This window comes from Myxocyprinus asiaticus, chromosome 11 (assembly GCF_019703515.2).
Source record: "Myxocyprinus asiaticus isolate MX2 ecotype Aquarium Trade chromosome 11, UBuf_Myxa_2, whole genome shotgun sequence".
NCBI classification, from domain to species: domain Eukaryota; kingdom Metazoa; phylum Chordata; class Actinopteri; order Cypriniformes; family Catostomidae; genus Myxocyprinus; species Myxocyprinus asiaticus.
In genome coordinates, this window is record NC_059354.1 from 20,517,694 (window position 1) to 20,541,016 (window position 23,323).

Sequence of the window (23,323 nt, forward strand, 5' to 3'; positions counted from 1 at the left end):
CCCCCCCAAAGTGGCAGGTGCTTTGTGATAGGTGACTGCTGCTTTTGGAAAGGGTCATGAGGCATCAGTGTATTACTCCCTCCTAACTCAGAGTCTGGGGGTTGGAGCTTTAACTTTTCTTAAGAGATTATGGGAGAAAGATTTGAATTGGTATTGGAGGATGGAGTGTGGACTAAGATTCTGAACAATTTCAAGTCTGTATCTAGAGATGCAAGGGTTCGCCTTATGCAATTTAAGATTTTACATAGATTTTGTTGGACCCCCTCTAGATTATATAGGCTTAGTCTTAAATACACACCCACCTGTCTGGCGATGCCAATCAGAAGTTGGAGACACTACCCATGTCTTTTGGGGGTGTGTTAAGATCCAAGATTTTTGGTTAAAGTTCAGAATTATTTGTGTGATGTTTTGAACATTCAAATTTTGCTTTGTCCCAGACTCTGTGTTTTGGGTGATGCAGCAGTCATGAATTTGGGGGATAATCACATAAAAAATTGGGTTCTGACCAGTCTCATGATCGGCAGGCAAGTAATTTTAAGGGGTTGGAAGTCAAGTGGAGCACCCTATTTTTCGGAGTGGTGTGTGGAAATGGGGAGGGTAGCTGCATTTGAGGAAGTGGTAAGTAGTAGGCTGGGGTTTAGGGACTTATTTGTTAAAAAATGGGGCAAATATTTAGTTTTTTTTGGGGGGGGGCTCTCGGGGAGGGAAGGTGGAGAGTGTAGTTTAGTTTAATCATGTATGTTTATTATTATTTTATTTATTTATTTATTTTTATTTTTTTATATTTTTATTTTTGGGTTGTGTGTGTATGTGTTATTATGTGGGACCACAGGGGTGTTCGTTGGGGGTTAGGGTGGGATTGTATTAGTGGGGTTTAAATGTAAAATGTTGATTTTTCGTATATGTGTTGAATTTTTCTCTGTCATGTGTATATGAATCAATACAAATGTTAATAAAAAATAAATAAATAAATAAATAAATAATAAATAAAAAGGAGTTTCCTGATGCTGTTACACAGATGAAGCCTGGGCAGGTACCAGGAATAGATGGTTTGCCAGTGGATTTTTACAAGGCTTTATGGAGGATTATTGGAAGAGACTTTTATGAGGTGTTTCAAAAATGTCTTGATGATAAATTACTTCCCAAAAGTTGTCAACGAGCAGTGCTGGCGCTGTTACTTAAGAAAGGTGATTTGAGTCTTCTAAAGAAATGGAGGCCTATAGCTATTCTAACAGCTGATTATAAATTAATAGCTAAAGTATTAGCAAATAGGCTGAAATCTGTTTTGACTGATATAATACATGAAGATCAGTCTAATTGTTTCCCTGAAAGAACGATCTTTGATAATATTTTTCTGATAAGAGATATATTGGATTATTCCAAACTAAATGGTTTAAATATGGGCCTTTTATCCTTAGACCAGGAGAAGGCCTTTGATAGAGTGGATCATGGTTTTCTCTTTAAAACACTGCATGCTTTTGGGTTTGGAGATGTTTTTATTTCCTGGATTAAACTGTTGTATAGGAATGCTTTTAGTATGGTAAAAATAGGTGGAGGTTTAAGTCAGCCAATAAGAGTACAGAGAGGCATTAGGCAAGGGTGTCCACTGTCATGTCAATTGTATGCTTTAACAGTGGAACCTTTATTGTGTTTATTAAGAAAAAAACTTGTCTGGTTTATGTGTTGGTGAAAACTCTCATCAGCCTGTGTATGCAGATGACATCACTGTAGTGGTAAAAAATCAAAAAGATATTGAAATAATTGAATACAGTCTTCAGCTACAGTTGTGCTCAAAAGTTTGCATACCCTTGGAGAATTGGTAATATATGTACCATTTTAAAAGAAAACATGAGTGAGCAGGCAAAACACATTTATTTTATTTCTTATGGGATTAATATTCAACTGTAGGTTATAACAGAATGACACAATCATAAAATAAAACATGACAACAAAGAAAAAAAATTAAATGACCCCTGTTCAAAAGTTGCATACCCTTAGTTCTTAATACTGATTATTGCCCCCTTTAGCATCAATGACAGTGTGCAGTCTTTTGTAATAGTTGTCTATGAGGCCCCAAATTCTTGCAGGTGGTATAGCTGCCCATTCGTCTTGGCAAAATGCCTCCAGGTCATGCAAAGTCTTTGGTCGTCTTGCATGAACCGCACATCTGAGATCTCCCCAGAGTGCTTGATGATATTAAGGTCAGGAGACTGTGATGGCCACTCCAGAACCTTCACCTTTTTCTGTTGTAACCACTGGAGGGTCAACTTGGCCTTGTGCTTAGGGTCATTGTCGTGCTGGAAAGTCCAAGAGCGTCCAATGCGCAGCTTTCGTGCAGAAGAATGCAAATTGTCTGCCAGTATTTTCTGATAACATGCTGCATTCATCTTGCCATCAGTTTTCACAAGATTCCCTGTGCTTTTAGAGCTCACACACCCCCAAAACATCAGTGAGCCACCACCATGCTTCACAGTGGGGATGGTATTCTTTTCACTATAGGCCTTGTTGACCCCTCTCCAAACATAGTGCTTATGGTTGTGACCATAAAGCTCTATTTTGGTCTCGTCACTCCATATTACAGTGTGCCAGAAGCTGTGAGGCATGTCAAGGTGTTGTCAGGCATATTATAACCGGGCTTTTTTGGGGCATTGGCGCAGTAAAGGCTTCTTTCTGGCAACTCGACCATGCAGCTCATTTTTGTTCAAGTATCGTCGTATTGTGCTCCTTGAAGTAACCACACCGTCTTTTTCCAGAGCAGCCTGTATTTCTCCTGAGGTTACCTGTGGGTTTTTCTTTGTATCCCGAACAATTCTTCTGGCTGTTGTGGCTGAAATCTTTCTTGGTCTACCTGACCTTGGCTTGGTATCAAGAGATCCCCAAATTTTCCACTTCTTAATAAGTGATTGAACAGTACTGACTGGCATTTTCAAGGCTTTGGATATCTTTTTATATCCTTTTCCATCTTTATAAAGTTCCATTACCTTGTTACGCAGGTCTTTTTGACAGTTCTTTTCTGCTCCCCATGGCTCAGTATCTAGCCTGCTCAGTGCATCCACGTGAGAGCTAACAAACTCATTGACTATTTATACACAGACACTAATTGCAATTTATAAAGCCACAGATGTGGGAAATTAAACTTTAATTGCCATTTAAACCTGTATGTGTCACCTTGTGTGTCTGTAACATGGCCAAACATTCAAGGGTATGTAAACTTTTGATCAGGGCCATTTGGGTGATTTCTGTTATCATTATGATTTAAAAAGGAGCCAAACAACTATGTGATAATAAATGGCTTCATATGATCACTATCCTTAAATAAAAGACTGGAACTAGAACTTTTTTTTTTTTTTTTTTTTTTTTTTTTTTTGCATGATCAGTAATATTTTCAAAATCAATGCCAAAATTTCACAAATTCTGAGAGGGTATGCAAACTTTTGAGCACAACTGTATATGAGAGAGCATCTTCTGCAAAACTCAATTGGGGTAAAACTGAGGCATTGTGGTGTAACGACAAAACAACAATGGTTTTACCAGCCATTCCAGGAAATGTCAAGTGGGAAAAGTCTGGTTTAAAATTTTTAGGAATATATTTGGGCTCTGAAGAATATAGGAAAAAAAATTGGGAGGGTGTAAAGGACAAAGTATGTGCCAGGTTGTCTAAATGGGAATGGTTGCTGCCTCAACTGTCCTATAGGGGAAGAGTACTGGTTATAAACAATCTAGTTACCTCTACTTTATGGCACAAGTTAACTGTGTTGAATCCACCAGAGGATTTTTTTGGAAGCATCCAAAGGCTGCTTGTAAATTTTTTCTGGTTTGGACAATATTGGCTAAGAGAGTCAATACTGTATCTACGGATCCATGAAGGGGGTCAAGGACTTATAGATATCAGGTCAAGAGTGGCTGCTTTTAGACTGCAGACTGTTCAGAAATTACTCTACCATCGACCACAGAGCTGGATGGTAGTAGCTTGTGCCCTATTGAACAGAGTGGGATGTTTGAATCTGGATAGACATCTTTTTTAATGAGCTTGAAGGAGATGGACCTTGGTGGACTCCCTTCTTTTTATGCCTCAGTATTTCAAGCATGGCAGATCTTTGCTGTGGAAAGGGAACAGTTTGACACATCTAGTGCTTGGAATCTAGAAGAACCTTTAATTTTCAACTCTTGTCTGTCTAGTGTGTTGCTGAAATCACAGAGTGTCCATGCATGTCTGGTGAGAGCAGGACTTCACAAGATTCGCCATCTCAGTATAAATGACCAGTGGATCACTGCAGAACAGCTGGCTACAAGAACTGATTTTCGCTCTGTTCGAACACTTCAGAAATTACTGGATGAAATCAAGGAGACCTTTTCTGCTTTGCCATTGCAAGCTGAGACAGCTGAGATAGTGTTCCCCAGGATCAGTGTGGCTGTGGATGTTGGAGATTGCAGGAGACTGAAGGGAGGTTGCTCTCTTTTAAAACACCTGACTATTTCAAAGTAAGCTCTATACTCTGCCTGTGTGAAATGTTTCAATCTAAGAGCACTAAAGTAACTTCCTGAGACCAAATGAACAAGATTTATTGAGCCAGGCTCTTCTCCAAAAGGTAGTTGGAGGTCCTTGTATAAGAAGCCAATTGAAAAAAGGACAGAAGATCTTCAATGGCGGATTGTACACTGGATAATAGCTACAAACAGACACAAGGCACATCTAGATCCTTTACAAGGGGAAGAATGTCCTTTTTCTGGGGTTTCAGAAACATTGTTTCATATTTTTGTTGGTTGTTCATGTTTAAAAGATATTTTAGTTTTGTTAAGAGAATTTAGCTATAAATGAGTTTTTTTTGTTTGTTTGTTTGTTTGTTTGTTTGTTTGTTTGTTTGTTTACAAATAGTTTCTTTATTTTTGGACCAAAATATAGTGCCTCAAACAAGCAGAAAACAGTGTTTTTGTGAATTTTATATTTGGTAATGCTAAAATGGCAATTTGGTTGACAAGAAAAAATAAGATTCTTCTTAGTGGAGAGTTAGATCCACTACATATGTTAAAAGGGCTTGTAAAAATTTGATTGACTGTGGAGTATACTTACTTTGAGTTAACGAATAATACAGATTTGATTTTTTTTTCTTCTTGTGGGGTACAGAATATGTGTTATGCCAACCCATTGAAGAGAGAGTTTTTGACATGTTGTTATGAAATAGTTTAATATTGCATATTATTTCGGTATATTTTATTGTTATTGTATTGAGGTGTTTTTTTTGTTTTTAATAATGTAATATTTATATGACTGTGGCAGCGGGGGCGTGGTCAAGCATCTCTCCGGAGAGAGAGAAAGCGGTAAGGGCGCTTACACCTGAGCTAAATTATGTCTAACACCTGTCTCTAATTTCAGTGAGCATGGGGAGAGCGGCATAAATAGAGTGACACAGCACTTAGTCAGGGAGAGAGACTGGACACAACAGAGCCGAGCCAGAGCAAGGATTTTTTTAGTAGTGAAAGTTTATTTGTGAAAGCAGTGTGTGTTAGCATTTAGTTTAGTGCTTAAAGGTAAACTGTAAAGTGGTGTGGCGAAGAGGGAAAAATAAAGCCTCACCTTAGGAAGGAAAACTGCTTCTCGCTTCATCTTTTACAATGATCTTTTTGGTTTTATTGTAAATAAAAGAGGATTTAAAAGTCAAAGTCTCTCTCTCTCTCTCTCTCTCTCTCTCTCTCTCTCTCTCTCTCTCTCTCTCTCTCTCTCTCATTTTTGGCCTCTTGACATGGATGCAGTTACAGAAGGGGGAAATAAGTAGATAACAAATCTGCCCCTGGGTTGTTATTGCCTAACTGCTGGTTTGGAAGTGAGTGACAGGGTTCAACAGAAATAATGATGCCACCTTGTCAGACCTGACTCATTCACTCATAGCAATATTTTGACACCACAACCCAACTTCTTTTTTTAGGAAATTGATCTGTCATAGTAAGCTGCATAAGAGGTTTGTGTGTGTCTGTTGTGTTGGTGATGTTTTTTTAGGGTTTAATATGTATATGAAAGTTTTGTGTAATCCTACAGAACAGAATGGACTGATTAATGTCTCTCTATCATGCATGAAATGAGAGTTTTCCTCTCACCAGCCTCAGAAGACAGCCTAGCTCTCTCTTTTTCTTCTGTCTTTTGATAGCTCACTGGCATCCAATAAATTAAATGGCCTTTGGTTTCTTTCTCACAAATGCTGCTTTCTGTTCAAATCTTGTCCTTCTTGTAGTCAAAAGGAAACAAATTCTGCTCAGCAGATCAAGCAGTCATTACTGAAATTAATCTTTTTGATGATTGAAGAGTGCAATCGTTTTCAAAATAACAGCATTTTCACAATATGATATACAGTTGTAGCTTCGACTTGTGTGTCTTGATTTTGAGGGTTTGGAGCGCCGTCATAGTTTTATTGTTTAAGACGATGTTGTGTTCATCATGCATAATAAAGTCTAAATTGCCCCCTCTATTTTTATGTTTCCCATTAGAGTGATTAAATACAAAAGGGAGGATGAATTGCAACTGTTGATCCCTTATTTGGAGATAAAAACCATTTTGTCTTCATCAAAGTTGCATTAAAAAGATTAAAGCACTGCATATGAGTGTTTATAATGAGAGACCTCATAATAATCATGATTTACTCTTCTAACACTGAGTTCCCTATTTGTCACTCACTCAACGTTGTGTCAATGTAGTGACACTAGGGGGTCGCCCTTGGGAGCCCCAAACACCTCTGATCTTTGAGAAAAGGCCAATGGGAATTGGTGAGTGGAATTTGCATGCCACTCCCCCAGACATACTGGTATTAAAGGATCTGGCTTGCAACCACTCATTCAGATTTTCTCTTCAGAGCCGAGCGGTTGTGTTCAGCGAGCTGAATTACTCTGCCGATCCATTCACCTTGAAAAGCTGTTGGATTTACAGCACATTACAGCGGCTTCTCCCCCTCTTGCACCCCTGGGCGCTTCAGCAGCCTAAAAGAGTATATTCTTCCTCTAAAAGAGTGTATTTCCCTTCTAAAAGAGTGGCAATCACGGAGAGCGTCTTTTTAAAGATGTTTTTCGTTTGTGTTTTATTCCTGGTTGCGGTCGTTATCTCTCCGCTTCCGACGGACACGATCGCTGTCACACGTGTTTTGGCGCTGCCCACGTGGCGACAGTGTTTGTAGACGGGTCATGCCCTCACTGCGAGAACATAACCATGGCAACATTGCGGTCGCGGCTTTCCTTCCTCAGAGGAAAAGCCACCCCAGTGGCTCCCCACCGCAGTCCTTATACCTGTGGGTTTGAGGCCGCGTCGGTTAGCACTGGGGGCGATTTGGGGACCTCAATGGGAGCTCCTCTGCTGGGAAACCCCCCCATGGACCTCCCATTCCCCAGCACGCTCGTTTGCCCCGGTCGAATTCTGGGATGAGACCGCTGGCTCGTCTCACAGCGAGTTCGCAGTCTCATTCGGCGCTCGCGAAGTGGATGAGCTCTCGATCGCAGCATCGGAGAGCGGGCTCGTCCAGTCTGATGCTGAGGACTCGACTGGGCTCCCACCCTCGGGTGCAGTCGCCCAGTCGCAGGCTGACGCGGAGCTGATCATATGAAGCCATGTAGGCTTACGTCGTCACTGGCGACTAAGGCCTAGAGTGCCGCTGGACAAGCCACCTCCGCCCTGCATGCCATGGCTCTCCTGCAAGTGCACCAAGCCAAGGCGCTGAGAGAACTGCACAAGGGTAATTCTGAACCGGGATTGATGCAGGAGCTGCGCTCGGTGACCGATCTCACCCTCCAGTTGACGAAGGTCACGGCACAGTCTCTCGGGCAGGCGATGTCCACCTTGATGGTCCAGGAGCGATACCTTTGGATCAACCTGGCCGAGATGAAGGAGACTGACAAGGTATGATTCCTTGACTCCCCCATCTCCCAGGTTGGCCTATTCGGCGACAGAACTCCTCGACGGTTAAGAAGCAGACGAAGGCTATCCAGCACATACTGCTGCGGCATGGATCAGCATTTCGCACCCCGTCTGCTTGTCGCCAAGGGTATCCCCTTGCAGCAGCAACACTGGCTCCACTGCAGCCCACCCCAGGAGGCTGGCCCCGGCGTGGAGCCACCCGCAGGAAGCAGACGCCACCCGTCTCCCGGCCCGAAGCTAAGAACCCGAGGAAGGCTTCGAAGTGCCCCTGAGATGGGAGACCCAGGGAGACAGAGACCCGCTACAGACCTGGAGCTGGTAAACAGACCACTCCATCCCCCGGCCGGGAGGAGAATCCTTGTTTTCCTTTTCTTATGATTACATCGACATTTTCAAGAAAAGAGAGGTTTCCTCACTTCCTGGGTCGTGCTTTGCACATCTATTTGGATTGCACGCAGAGCTTTAGATGCTCTTTGTCTACTTTGGAGGACAGTGGAAAGGGAGCACTGTTTCCAAACAGAGGATCGCCCACTGGGTCATTGACGCCATCGCTTTGGCATATCTCACCCAGGATGTGCCGCCCCCCTTGGGGCTACGAGCACACTCTACTAGGAGTGTGGCAGCCTCCTGGGCTCTGACCAATGGCACGTCTTTAGCAGACATCTGCAGAGCAGTGGGCTGGGCAACACCCAATACCTTCACGAGGTTCTACAGTCTCCGGGTTGAGCCGGTCTCGTCCCGTGCATTGTCAGGTACGAGCAGGTAAGTTGCGGGACAGCTGGCCGGGTGTACCGCTTGCATATAGCACCTTTTCCCTCCCGGAGGTGAAGACGTGCGATTTTTACCCCCAGTCGTGTTCACGAAGTCGTGGACCCTGGGTGTTCTTCCTGCTTAGCCCTGTGGCAGGCAAGTTTGCGGAGAAACTCATTGCCAGTCCAGTACATGTGCTAACTTGGCCCTGTTCTGGGGTAGGTGCTCCACATGCGTTGGTTGCCCACATGTAACCCCATGTGATATATCTTCTGCGAGACGGTTCCCCCGTTGGTGAACCCGCGTGTTCCTTGGGCAGAGGCCCCTCTGCCCCCATTCACTGTGTTTGTAGAGCTCCTCCCCCCCTGGGTAGGACTTACCACGGGGACTTCTCCACATGAGACAATGCCGACAAGACTCGGTAAGACCATGTGACATATTTCCACAAAATTTCCTCCCCCTCAGGCAGGGTGTGGTCTCCAGGGTGTCTTCCCCTTGGGGGAAGACACAATGGTCTGCCCGTCTCGCACCGCCAGTTCACGTAACACAGTTCAGCTAGTTGTGGTGTTTTGTATAGGGACCCCTAGTGTCACCACATCGACACAACGTCGAGTGAGTAACAGATAGGGAACGTCATGGTTACTTTCGTATCCTCCGTTCCCTGATGGAGGGAATGAGACATTGTGTCCCTCCTGCCACATCACTGAACTACCTGCTGAAATGGCCGGGACCTTGTCTCGGCTCCTCAGCACAAAACCTGAATGAGTGGTTGCAAGCCAGCTCCTTTTATACCGTATGTCCGGGGGAGTGGCATGCAAATTCCACTCACCAATTCCCATTGGACTTTTCTCAAAGATCAGAGGTGTTTGGGGCTCCCAAGGGCGACCCCCTAGTGTCACTACATCGACACAACGTCTCGTTCCCTCCATCAGGGAACGGAGGTTACGAAAGTGACCAAGACGTACTGTGGCTATTTTTTTGAATGGGTTATTCTACCTCAAGGCAAAAATACAAAGGATTTCACTTTGTATTTAACCGGTTAACTGATAACCGGTTAAATGATGTGGGTTTTTCAAAGGCCAATGCTGATACCTAGAGTGCATGATAGCCGATGCCCAACATTGACTATACATACTTTAATGTAATATAACATTAGGAGCACCAAGCCAGCATAAATCAGCTTGGACCAGCATGGAAATTTATGCTAGTCTAAAGGAGCCTTTAACACTGAACGTGATTTTTTTTTTATGCAAAAGTGTGCTAGATTGATGTTTTTGACTGTTGCACCGTGTCTCTCTGTTTTTTTTTTTTTATTATTTATTGTTTTTATATATATATACTTTTTTTTTTTTTTTAGCAATTTTTATTGTGCCAAAGAGACAGTGTTAACAGTTTTCTAAGAAATCAACCTACAAATACCTTACATATAGTTGTCTCTGCAAATTAAGCTGGGATAGGAGAACGTTTTTTGACATCGAAAAAGTTACACACTTCAGGTTTAAAAAGAACTTCAACTGTTAAAAACACGTATCGAGACACCTGTGTTCTGCTGTATTCATGGTGCTTCAGCTTTTCTTAGCGCAACTACAGTGTGAACGATACCTAAGCTGGTCTTTTCAGCAGGAAAGGATGGTGTTAGATGTTTGAACAGCTAGATACACCTCCCATGATATTATTTATCAACCAGTTGTGTACCACAAATCTTGGGGGGCGCTCCTCGAGCCATGAGACAGCGCCCCATCCACAAGTACTGATGTCATATACTAGCATTTGTACTGGGGTAAAATAGTATCGCTGATGAAGACAGACAGTGGTTACATTGGACAGTTTAGCACTCTCTTCAATACTCTTCTTCCTATTCTGTGCCGAAACATATACTGTTCATGATTCTAGATTGCTGTGATATAGAAAGTGTAAATCCAGTGCACTACCACAAGTCTACAGTAAGTCAAACCACTCAATGAACATTTGATCATGACATAGTAAGAGGGAAGTGATTCAGTGATATAGAATGGAGCGTGATGTAATCGCATTGGCATTTGAAACACGCGAGAACTGTGGCACGTGCATCACAGCCGGAAGACCAGCGCTGTTTACAAGTCAGAAGGAGGAACGCTGTAAAGTAGCTTCATTGGTTTTGGTTTAGATCTGTATTTATCTGTTTCTTACTCACATTGGTGCGTTTGTGTGCTCATCCTGGATGTCTCAGCTGAGTGGAGAACTTGAGATTACATCTGTATCCATGGCAACGAAATACGTCACATGAGAGACCACTTGGACTCCACCCTCTCATGAAGCGTTGGATTATAGTTAAAAAGTACTTAAATATTGATCTTTTTTTGCACCAAAAGCAATTGTTTACACAATGTTTGTGTAAAGACCCAGCATATTCTCCCTCTATGTGGAGTAAACTTAATAAAAAATAATACATATATAATACAATTGGCTAATAATGGCATAAGGGGATGTCCTGTACACCAGTGCCATCAACATCAAGTGAGGATTGATTATAATTAGAATGATGATTGTAATGATGGTGATGAAGATAAACCCATTATGATAATGACATTAACAGTTTTCTCATGTTCCTCTCAACAGGGCAGCTTGTTCCTGAGGAGCTCTGTGAAGAGGAACCACCTCCTGAAGAGGTTTTGTGTGAGATGGCATGTCCAGATGACTGCGTGCTCAGTTTATGGTCTGATTGGTCCTCCTGCTCCCAGAGCTGCTCTAATAAAATCTCAGAGGGCAGACAAAGTCGCACACGGACCATATTAGGCCTACCAGGGGAAGGTCAGTCCATCGTTTCATCTTCCACAAAAATGTTATTCCAGCATGCTTGTTTATGCCACATAAATGTGTTTTAATATCACATTAATTCTTCCATATTTTATCATAAGCATAAAACACAATGTTTTGGCTTAAATTATATTTAATCCAATTAGTTTTAATTGAAGAACATTTTAAGGCATGTTTATAGCAAGCCAATAGTGCACATATGCTTGTTACATGTTGTGGTGCCCCCAAGGAAGCAGGTTCGAGTTTGGCTAGTGTCATTTACCTTTCTCACCCACCATATTCCTGTCTCTCCACTTTGTTATCCAATAAAATATGGGGAAAAAATGCTGAAATAATGCAATGCTGTTATGTTGGTTTCACAAGGGAAATAGTTTACTCTTAATCTCACTCTGTGATAACTCTCTCAATGAGATATGATTAATCAGTTTGTTTTGTTAGTGGAGGAGCAATTTTGCCTTCTGTAAATGTATTTCACAGGAACAGTGATAAAAATGTGTTCTCAGTGTCTCATTTTTCTGTCTGCCTACATACAGCTGTGGGCTTTTCCAATCACACACAGTTCTTCTGGAATGACAGAAAGAACTGTATAATTAAGACTTAAATACACCTTAGCCTAGAGACTCTTCCCGCCCTCTCCATTGCTCCACACACACTAACCTTGTAGCACCATTGTGCATGCTCTAACAGACACTTCTCTCCAAGCATCTCTGGAAAATGGAAATAATGTCCCAAGCTCACAGTCTCTACACCCCATCCACTGTGTGCCATTAATCAGACCCTTATTAATATTCAGCCTGTCTACCTTAGACTCATAATGAGTCCCTGTGTTATGGAGAAAGGCTGAATGTCAATACAATGTCATTAGCTTCAAGGGCAGATGGTGTAGGAATTACTTTTAATTTTAATTGAGAGCCAGCAGAACTTTTCACAGGTGTTCCTGCATCAGGTCTGGTATACTCATTCGGTTTTAATAAGTACACTAATATAATCTAGGCAGATCTTAAAGCTGCATTGTGTCATTTTTGCACCAATAGCATCACAAAGTTGTGAGTTTCCAAAAAGTTTTCACAAATAGATAGTCCCACCCCAGAATATCGTTGTCTCTGCACATGAAAATAGCTTAAAAGAGAAAGTAAACAGAAAAAGTTACCCTATCAAAAAAACCTTATCAGTTGTAAGCCCTATTTACACCATGTCCAAAATTTTGGTGTGAAAAACAATCAAGATTTTAAAGATTTACAAAACTAAACACAAGATTTTAAAAGCAAACAATGCATCTCAAATAGCTCCCTCATGCTAAGTCCAAAATATCATCCTGCAATCGGTTATTTTTTATTCAGATTTTATTTTTTTATTTTTTTTTTCAGATGCTGAAAAACATGACTGTGGTAAAAAAAATTGCAAAATAACATTACATGGTTCATTACATATATTGCGGTAGTTCTGAGATGAAATGTCCACTGTGTGGCACTAAAAGTGAGTTAAATGTTTTCCCAAACAGGTGAGGTTTTTGAAGTTAATGCTCTGTTGAGTTTTATATCAGCAATAGTGACCTCCCTACCCCAAACCTTCAACCTAAATCTAACCGGCAGCATCATATAAAGAAAATATTAGATGAAAAATGTAATTGCTGAAGCAACCATGTCATTATGTGGCACTTCTATGACAATTTTGGCTCGCGTGTCAACTCCCGTGATCTTCAGGACTCACCCTGGTGCAACACTCTACCAGTTGAGATACAGCGCAACTTAATCACGCTCACAAAAGCTTGTAAATGTAGTTGGTTATGCAATGCAAATGTTAAAATGTATCACATTACAAGTCATGCACTGTAGTAAAAGTGATTGATGCCATTAGATAACATTATGTAAGGAACTGAGCAAATAGTAAGCATTTCTGAACTGGTAATCTGCTGTTTTACTCATAATTTGTGTGAAAGGGAATAAAAGTGAATGTTGTTGTAGTGCCTCTATAGAGTTTCTATACTGTTTATTTCACCAGGAAACTGCTGCAATATATTCAACGAGCCAAAAAATAAAAATAAATAAATAAATAAATGCCTTAGGCATCCAATCTTTTTTCAGAGAATGAAGAAATTTCTTCATTGGAGACAATGTGAATAAGTTTAAGTACAAAACATTATTTGTGAAAATTTATACTTTCTTGTTTTTAAAGGTGATGTGTGTATTTTCAGTGTTAAAATACTGTAATTTCTCTGTTCCCAGTTTAATGTGCAAAAAACTTTGGGGGACTGCCTGTTTGTCCACCAATAGTGGACAGACATAGTGTTTGGGAAAGTTGTAAAAAACAGCAATTCTAAACTTTTAATGTGCATCAGACTTGGTGTGAACTGGCTTTAAATGCTGAAGGTTCCATTTACACAATCCATTCACCACATAATGTGGTGGATTTCTTTTTCATGCCTCTTGTGCTCATGTAGCTCGTTAAGGTTTTATAGAGCATTAAAACAAACTTAAGAGAGGGTTTTCAATCTGTAATGTATTTAATGGTCTTTCCCATTCGCAGCTAAGGCATGTCCAGCTGCTACTGCTCTGGAGGAGTGGAGAACTTGTAATGATCATCCGTGCATCATATTCTACTGGGAAGCATCGCCATGGGGACCATGCATTGAAGACTTCTCCATGAATCTAAATGGCACTGGCTACTGGAATGGAACGGACACCTGTGCTGTCGGGGTGCAGATTCGTAAAGTGGTCTGCATGAAAATGGGTGTCGGGCCAGTTATTCCCAAAAGGTGCCTTGTTTTTATGTGTGTAATTTATAATCTGTGGTGGGCTAAACTTTATTTTAAACTGTGGTGTTATGTAGAGGTTAGACTATTAACTCACATTGACTTTACACCATACTTATAACATTAAGTTAAAAATGTAAATTAGAAAGTTAGAAGTTAGAAATTGTGTCTCTATTTTGTCATTACAAACTTTTCAGAAACAGAAGATGACAGCCTCAGCAATGCCTCACCAAATACATCCAAATAGCTCATCAAATACTGGATATCGATTCTTTGATTCAAAATGTTTTTGTATGGTTTGAGTTTACAACATCCCTGAATATAGCCAGTTTCCTTTATGGGATCATTCATTTTATGAGCTTTTTCTATAAGCACTGTCAGCATTTCCTCTCTCTCAGATGTACATTTTCATATGTTTCAATAATTTCACTAAGACATGCATTTGTTTTTTTTTTGTTTTTTTCTATAACGAGCTTCCCCCAGGTAAACATTTTCCTCTGCGAGCTTTTGTAAATATATTTGCATTGTGTTTGATGAGAGTGCTAGTTTAAAGTAGATATTATTAGATGCTTTTGCCTTGGGACGTGTCTTTGAACATGCCTTGCTGTTCAGCAAAACTGGATATTAGAGTAATTCCACATATTCCTGCTACACAATCACTATGCAATATTGAAAACCAATGCTTTGATGGTTTTCTATTTCCGTAATGCCAGCTGATTCCATTCTAAAATCATACAGTAGTTCAAGCAGTAGAGGCTGAAATTCAAAGATGTTGGCGGCACTTGCTGCAGCTTGCAGTACTTTTATATAGCATGAATATTGTTTACAGGAAAAACTGAAAGCTGCTCTCGAGAGTTGTTTGCATTTTTCTGAACTTTTCACAAGAGAAGAGTGCTTGATTTACTCATGGTGAAACTGTATCTTTTACATTCAGTCTGTCAATATTCTCTCCTCAGTCTTCTGCTGTGAATGGCTTTGAATGCTTTGAATGACTGGACCATTTCGCTGTATTTCCTGCATGAGAACGGTGCTAGTTCATGTAGCCGCAGGTCTCGCCTTGATAAATGTTTCCTGTGGGAATGTCATAATGGTATGGCTTTGGGTATGATAAAAAGTTCCATTGCATTGAGAGGATACTGTGTTGTGCATCAAGAAACAGGACTCATAAATAATGCAGCCATTTATCCATTTCTTTCTTCTACATTAAAGTGAGTTTATGAGCTAGTATATATCACTGTCCTGGTTAAAAGTGTCACGTTTACTAGAGATAGACATGAGACTAGTGTACTCAGAAATAACAGCAATGATTTATCATGAAAGCACAATAATTATGTGACTTTATTTTATTTTTTAACATTTAACACCCATGGAAATCCAGTGACAACAGATGTCCATAAAAGGGCCCAATCTTGAAGGTTCCTTGTGCTCTGACAGACAGAAATTTGCGTCAGCACTGCACACAGTGACTTTCAGTCCAGGGCAGCCACTGGAACACTTGGAAGGATTTAGAGGGTGTTCACACAGAACGTGTTCTCTAATTTTAAAACAGTCCCTTTCCCAAATGCTGCCCTGAGCCCTTACAGTCCTCCTCCAAATCTTTGGTGACATAATGCCACATGAACCAGACTGATCTCACTGTGAAATTGGAAAAAGTAGGTTGATTTTTCTTTAGCTAATTTCTGTCTGTGCTTACCAAAATGCAAAATAGTGATTGGAAGTATGATTCATTTCTGTGAACCGGTTCTTTCGGACAGTTTGTTTTAATGAACCGGTTCAAAAAAAAAAAAAAAGAATAAACAATTCACCAGTTCTTTTACATCATTGCATAGTGATGTCACTGTACATAATGCTAATACCCCAGCATCGTAGAATACACACACAGACACATTCAGTAAAGCCATATGTAAGCCCATTTTGCTGATTACTACATTTAATTTAATTAAGTTATAATAATAAGTGTGTTTATTGTCAGTGTTCTATTCAGTGGTCTTACAATACATCCTACATTAAATTTTTGCACCTAAAGTACCCAATTCTGACACTGATGTACAAACGTAGATGTTTTACATGTCTAAGGCATATAAAGTGATTAAACTAGTCTTAATCAACTTACCTTTTTAACAGAAACCATGATCCAGCTCATAGCAACATCAAATATCTGCATGCAAAATATTCAATAGTAAAATTAATTTACATTTCTCGATTGAAAAGTTTCACCCCCTCATTTAAGTCCTCGGTTCCTGCATGCTCATCAGCAGCTCGTTGATCAGCAGTTCTCAGTATTATGTCCTAAAGAGGCGATTCTCAGTTCAGTCAGTGTACTGTTGACTCAAGAACTGCTGCGAGCTACTAAATGTACTGTTGACTTGATAACTGTAGACTGGATCATCTTCATACGTTGATAAAATGGTAATACAATCAAATCATAAACATATTTCCAGTATGAAATATTTGTTATACTTTCTGCTGTTCAGAAAAACACCAGATACGTAAATTTTTCCCCTTAATCACACGCATTCTCAATGACAGCAGCTCATCGGTTCTCAGTATGCCACCTCTGAAAGAGGCGATTCTCAGCTCAGTGTACTGTTGACTCGAGAACTGTTACGAGCCACTCATTGTACTGTTTTCTTGAGAATGTTGCGACCGGAGCATTCAGTCCAATTTGTGAACTAATTGGAGCAGTTCATTGCAAAGAAGATTTAGGAAAAGCAGATATCACCTGTTCTAGGATCATATTACTACCAGTTATCAGCTCATTTCAAGTCGGAGTATCAGGCACGTCTGAGAGACAGGTTAAGATAGAGAAACTTTCTTTTACTTTCTTTTTAACGATCATTTTACGAACTGGACTTCATTCATGTGAAACACTGCCCCCAGTAGCCAAAGCGGTAAGTGTTTTTGGCCAGATGGGCACGTGTGAGCTCCATTTTAGGGGTGAAATGTCCATGGGGGATGTGCCAGAAGTGTTTTCAGCTTGACATGCTGTAATACAGTGAAGAGAAATGCATATTTTATAAACTGAACCCCCCAAACTAAAACCTTAAACCTAACCATCTGTGGAGTAAAAATGTATTGTGAGAGGGAAAAATGCAACCTCCAGTTCACGCTCGTCACTAATTATGCAGTCACTGGGATCCAATCCCAGGTCACCCACGCTATTGACACAATGCACTCCAGTTGCATCACAAGGGAAGGTAAACATATTTGGGCCGATTCAAAAATGTCTGTTGGGAGATGGCACTTGTCAATGAGTTGGCATAATGTGGTCAATCCTAACTCTTGGAAACAATATGACGACTTCCTGTGTGATCATGTTGCCTGAACGGTTGCCATCATGTTGTCTACCTTATGGTCTTGTGGAATTCACAGACACTTGCAAATGCCGGACATTGCAAAAGTGTTGAAACAGATTGCTAGGGTCTTGAGACACATTTGTGAAAGTTTAACTATTTTTAACTTGACACCCTTTCTTAGAGCTAATGTGTGCAGATTTTTCGGTGATACATATTTTTCTCATGTCCCAGCCTAATATGCAGATGCCAGTTGTTGGCTGATATTACCTAAAAGTGTAACTATGTGGCTTTGTGGTGCTATCAAACAGTTTGTTTAAGCGACCTATCCAGCTCGACACTGCAACAGTGAGCATGTTTACATGTACAATCTTAAACAAATTATCCTTAATAAGCCAAGAACTTGTGTGGAACACTTGAAATGGGGTAAGGTCATAAACCTTTTAAGCATTAACCAATCAACAAGGGTACGCTCACGTCGTCCCTGGCGACCAAGGCTTACAGTGCCGCTGGGCAGGCCACCTCTGCCCTGCACGCCATGGCTCTACTGCAAGTGCACCAGGCCAAGGTGCTGAGAGAACTGCACAAGGGTAGTCCTGACCCGGGATTGATGCAGGAGCTGCGCTCGGCGACCGATCTTGCCCTCCAGGCGACGAAGGTCATGGCGCGGACTCTCGGGCAGGCAATGTCCACCTTGGTGGTCCAGGAGTGCCACCTGTGTCTTAACCTGGTCGAGATGAGGGAAGCCGACAAGGTGCGCTTCCTTGACGCCCCATCTCTCAGGTTGGCCTATTTGGCGACACGGTCAAGAAGCAGACAGAGGCCATCCAACACATCCTGCCCCAGTGCGGATCAAGGTCCCGAACCCCGTCTGCTCATCGCCAGGGGCCGGTGGCCCGGCCATGGCGTAGAGCCCCCCCGCAGGAAGCTGACACCCTATCTCACGGTCCGCCACCAAGAACCCTAAAAAGGCTTCAAAGCGCCCCTGAGACGGGCAACCCAGGGACATGGAGACCCGCTACAAGTTTGGAGGTGGTGAACAGACCACTCCATCCCCAGGGGGAGGACCAGGAGGAGAATCCTTTGTTTCCTTTGAAATGCCTGAGGGGCGGCGGTACCCACATTTTCAAAGAAAGAGTGGTTTCCTCATTCCCTGGGTCACATACCCAGTGCTTATGGCCATCGTTGTTATGATCACCTGCGGAGGCAGGCCCCACGCCCCTGCGTGCCCAGCTGAGGCACACACACACCCACGCCCAGGTGGTTGTGACGAGTCCCGAGGACGGTCTCCCTCCTCCCCCATCGCTGACCGGTCATGGCAGTAGACATGAAGGACGTATACTTCCACGTCTCGGTTTTACCTCGGCACAGGCCTTTTCTGCAGTTCGCCTTCAAGGTGTACCAGGTGTACCAGTACAAGACTCAGACTCAGTCTCTATGTTAGTGCGCCTCACGAGCAAGTGCGCACAGTCAGTGCTGAACTGCCTGCCTCATTCAGGCACCTCTTTCAGGCAGAAAACGGTGGTCCCACTGAAACAATTTCCGAGGCTCCTGGGCATACGGCATCCTCGGCAGTGGTCATGCCACTCGGGTTGAGGCATATGAGACCGCTCCAGCACTGGCTTCAGACTCGAGTCCCGAGATGGGCATGGTGCCGCGGCACACATCGCGTGGCCATCACACCAATCTGCCGCCACTTGTTCAGCCCTTGGACGGACCTTGCATTACTGCGGGCAGGGGTCCCTTTAGTGCAAGTGTCCAGGTGCATCGTTGTTTCGACAGACACCTTCAAGTGAGGCTGGGGCACCGTGTGCAATGGGCACGCAGTCGCGGGCTCCTGGACAGGGCCGTGACTGCGTTGGCATATCAAATGCCTTGAGTTGCTGGCGATATTGCTCGCCCTGTGGAGGCTTTGGCCATTGCTCCAGGGCAAGCACGTGTTGGTCCAGACGGACAACACGGCGACGGTAGCGTATATAAACCACCAAGGCTTGTGTCGCATGTCGCAACTCGCCCGCCATCTCCTCCTCTGGAGTCAGCAGTGACTCAAGTCGTTGTGAGCCACTCACATCCCTGGCAACCTCAACGAAGCAGCGGATGCGCTGTCATGGCAGGTCACGCTCAGGGGAGAGTGGAGACTCCACCCCCAGGTGGTCCAGCTGATTTGGAGTCGATTCGGCCAAGCGCAGGTAGACCTGTTCGCTTCCCAGGAATCCTCACACTGCCTGCTCTGGTATGCCCTGACCGAGGCTCCCCTCAGCACAGATGCACTGGCACACAGCTGGCCCTGGGGGCTGCGCAAGTATGCATTTCCCCCAGTGAGCCTGCTTGCACAGACCTTGTGCAAGGTCAGGGAGGATGAGGAGCAGTTTCTGGTGGCACCCTACTGGCCCACCCAGACTTGGTTCCCAGAGCTCACACTCCTCATGACAGACCCTCCCTTGCGAGTTCCCCTGAGGGAGGACCTCCTCTCTCAGGGACGGGGCACGATCTGGCACCCGTGACCAGACCTCTGGAATCTCCATGTCTGGCCCTTGGACGGGATGTGGAAGACCTAAGTGGCCTACCACCGGCGGTGGTAGACACGATCACTCAGGTCAGGGCTCCCTCTATGAGGCACCTGTATGCTTTGAAGTGGTGTTTGTTCTCTAAGTGGTGTTCTTCCCAACGTGAAGACCCCCAGAGATGCGCAGTTGGGTCGGTGCTTTCCTTCCTGCAGAAGAGGCTGGAGGGGTGGCTGTTCCCCTCCACCTTGAAGGTGTATGTGGCCGCTATAGCAGCGCACCACAATGCAGTAGACGGTAAGTCCCTCGGGAAGCACAACCTGATCATCAGATTCCTTAGAGGCTCGAGGAGGCTGAATCCTCCCAGGCCACACCTAATTCCCTCATGGGATCTCTCCATGGTCCTGCAGGGCCTGTGGAGAGCCCCATTTGATCCCCTAGAGTCAGTTGAGCTAAAGGTGCTCTCATTGAAGACTGCCCTCCTGACTGCGCTCATGTCCATCAAGAGGGTTGGGGACCTGCAGGCGTTCTCTGTCAGCGACACCTGCCTGGAGTTCGGTCCAGCGTGCTCTCATGTGATCCTGAGACCCTGACCGGGCTATGTGCCCCAATGACCAAAATGCCTATCCATAGCCTTCAGTGCAGCCAGGAGAGAACAAATCACACTCTGGCCTTTTGAAGTACACAGTATGTGCTGGAGGCTGATAGAACAATGCATCAGTTATAGCTCATGTTCTGTCATAATGAGAGAGAGGCAGAAGGTTCACATATAGGTGGAATGTGCTCTATCAAAAAAAAATTTCCTCAGTTTATTTTAAACAGCAGAGCTGAGCTATTTGAACACATTGACTCAACTGAGAGATGTTTATTTATCTGAATACTGCATACTGTCAGAAGCTAAATCTGTTTTTAATAATGCTCTCTTTGTAATATGCTTCCATAAAGAGTTCAGTCCAGCGTACTCTCACATGATCCTGAGACCCCGACCGGGCTATGTGCCCAAGGTTCCCATGACCCCGTTTAGGGATCAGGTGGTGAACCTGCAAGCACTGCCCCAGGAGGAGGCAGACCCAGCCTTGTCGTTGCTATGTCCGGTGCATGCTTTGCGCATCTACTTGGATCGCACGCAGAGCTTTAGATGCTCTGAGCAGCTCTTTGTCTACTTCGGACGGAAAGGGAGGGCTGTCTCCAAACAGAGGATCACCTACTGGGTCATTGACGCCATCGCTTTGGCATACCAGGCCCAGCACGTGCCGCCCCCCTTGGGGCTTCGAGCACACTCCACCAGGAATGTGGCGGCCTCCTGGGCCCTGACCAATGGCACCTCTTTAGCAGACATCTGTAGAGCAGCAGGCTGGGCAACACCCAATACCTTTGTGAGATTCTACAATCTCCGGGTTGAGCCGGTTTCGTCCCGTGTGTTGTCAGGTACGAACAAGTAAGTATACGGGGCAGCTGGCTGGGTGTACTGCTTGCGTACAGCACCTTTCCCCTCCTGGAGGGTAAGACGTGCACTTTTTCCCCCCAGCCGAGTTCACGAGACTGTAGACCCTGGATGTGCTTCCTCCTTAGCCCTGTGGCAGGCGAATTCGGTGGAGAAATTCAATGCCGGCCCAGTACGTGTGCTAGTAGGCCCTGTACTGAGGTAGGTGCTCCACATGCGCTGGTTGCCCCTGAGTAACCCTGTGTGATGTATCTTCTGTGGTACGGTTTCCCCATTGGTAAACCTACGTCTTCCTTGGGCAGAGTTCCCTCCACATGCGATACTGCCGTTTGGTAAGTCCATGTGACGTATTTCCACACAATTACCTCCCCTTCAGGCAGGGTGTGGTCTTTCCCCTTGGGAAAGGATACCCCACCCAATACGGATGCTTATAGCCCCAGCTAAGCGATTTGTGTCCCTCTTGCCACAACACTGAACTACCCGCTGAAATGGTCGGGACCCTGTCTCGGCTCCTCAGCACAAAACCTGAATGAGTGGTTGCGAGCCAGCTCCTTTTATACCCATATGTCCGGGGGAGTGGCATGCAAATTCTACATTGGCCTTTTCTCAAAGATCAGAGGTGTTTGGGGCTCCCAAGAGCGACCCTTAGTGTCACTACTTTGACACAACGTCTCGTCCCCTCCATCAGGGAACGGAGGTTACGACAGTAACCAAGACATTTTCTTGCATTGTATGATTTCTTGAATAAGCTGACCTATTTCATCTCTCAAGTCCTTGAGTAGACAAAATGACCAAAATGCCCATCCCTAGCCTTTACTCCAGTTTTGAGGAATTGCTATCTGGAATCAAATTCCAGAAGAGATTTCTGATAAACCCTGTATTATGTTCTCTATAGAAGAAAGTTTGTCAGAGTCTGAAAGGCATAATGTGTGTAAGGGAGCAAGTGGTGTCAAATACAGTTATGTTTACAAATGAATTGGTAATCTAAGCTTCAGTGCAGCCAGGAGAGAACAAATCACACTCTGGCCTTTTGAAGTACACAGTATGTGCTGGAGGCTGATAGAACAATGCATCAGTTATAGCTCATGTTCTGACATAATGAGAGAGAGGCAGAATGTTCACATATAGGTGGAATGTGCTCTATCAAAAACAACTTTTCCTCAGTTTATTTTAAACAGCAGAGCTGAGCTATTTAAACACATTGATATATGAAAAGACTCAACTGAGAGATGTTTATTTATCTGAATACTGCATACTGTCAGAATCTAAATCTGTTTTTAATAATGCTCTCTTTATAATATGCTTCCATAAAGAGGAAAAGAAAAGCTAAATGCTCATTCCGTCAGAGCTGTATTCGAGTGGTTCGCCCAAGTGTGCCGACAATTTGAGCTGTTGTACTCATGCAGGCGATGCAAGTTTAAATCTGGCTTGCAACATTTACCAATCCTGTTTCCCCATCTTATCTGCATATTTTCCTGTCCTTTCTCCCCACTACTAAATCAATAAATGAAATCACAACCCACTGCCTTAGGTGGCTTATTGCTTAAAAGTAATAGTTCACCCAAATATGAATGTTCTGTCATCATTTACTCACCTTCATTTGTGCGCAGCAATTCAGAATTGCATGAAACAAAACGCACACATCTGTTGTATACTGTCTTGTAAGCTTACAATACGATCCACAAATATACACTGTAAAGGTAGTAACCTGCAATTGTTAGCTTAAAGAACTGTTTCTAGTGTACAGTTAGCCGGTTGTTATCACAAAATAAACCCCTTCAGGTGATACAAGACCCCTCTGCTCCTGATCACCCTGTCAGGGTTTACTGGGCGATAACAATCCGCTGACTGTACATTATCCCTTACATATACAGCAGTTCTCTTATTTGT

The 23,323-nt window shown here is 43.3% G+C and overlaps 1 protein-coding gene across 1 annotated transcript in view; it reads left to right on the forward strand.

Moving 5' to 3' along the window:
• LOC127447860 (thrombospondin type-1 domain-containing protein 7B-like) overlaps positions 1–23,323 on the forward strand; it is a 331,798-nt gene that overhangs the window by 189,208 nt on the left and 119,267 nt on the right. The window contains exons 9-10 of the mRNA XM_051710006.1: positions 11,243–11,434; positions 13,967–14,195. Of these exons, the coding sequence (XP_051565966.1) occupies positions 11,243–11,434; positions 13,967–14,195 (421 nt within the window). The remainder of the gene's footprint in view (positions 1–11,242; positions 11,435–13,966; positions 14,196–23,323) is intronic.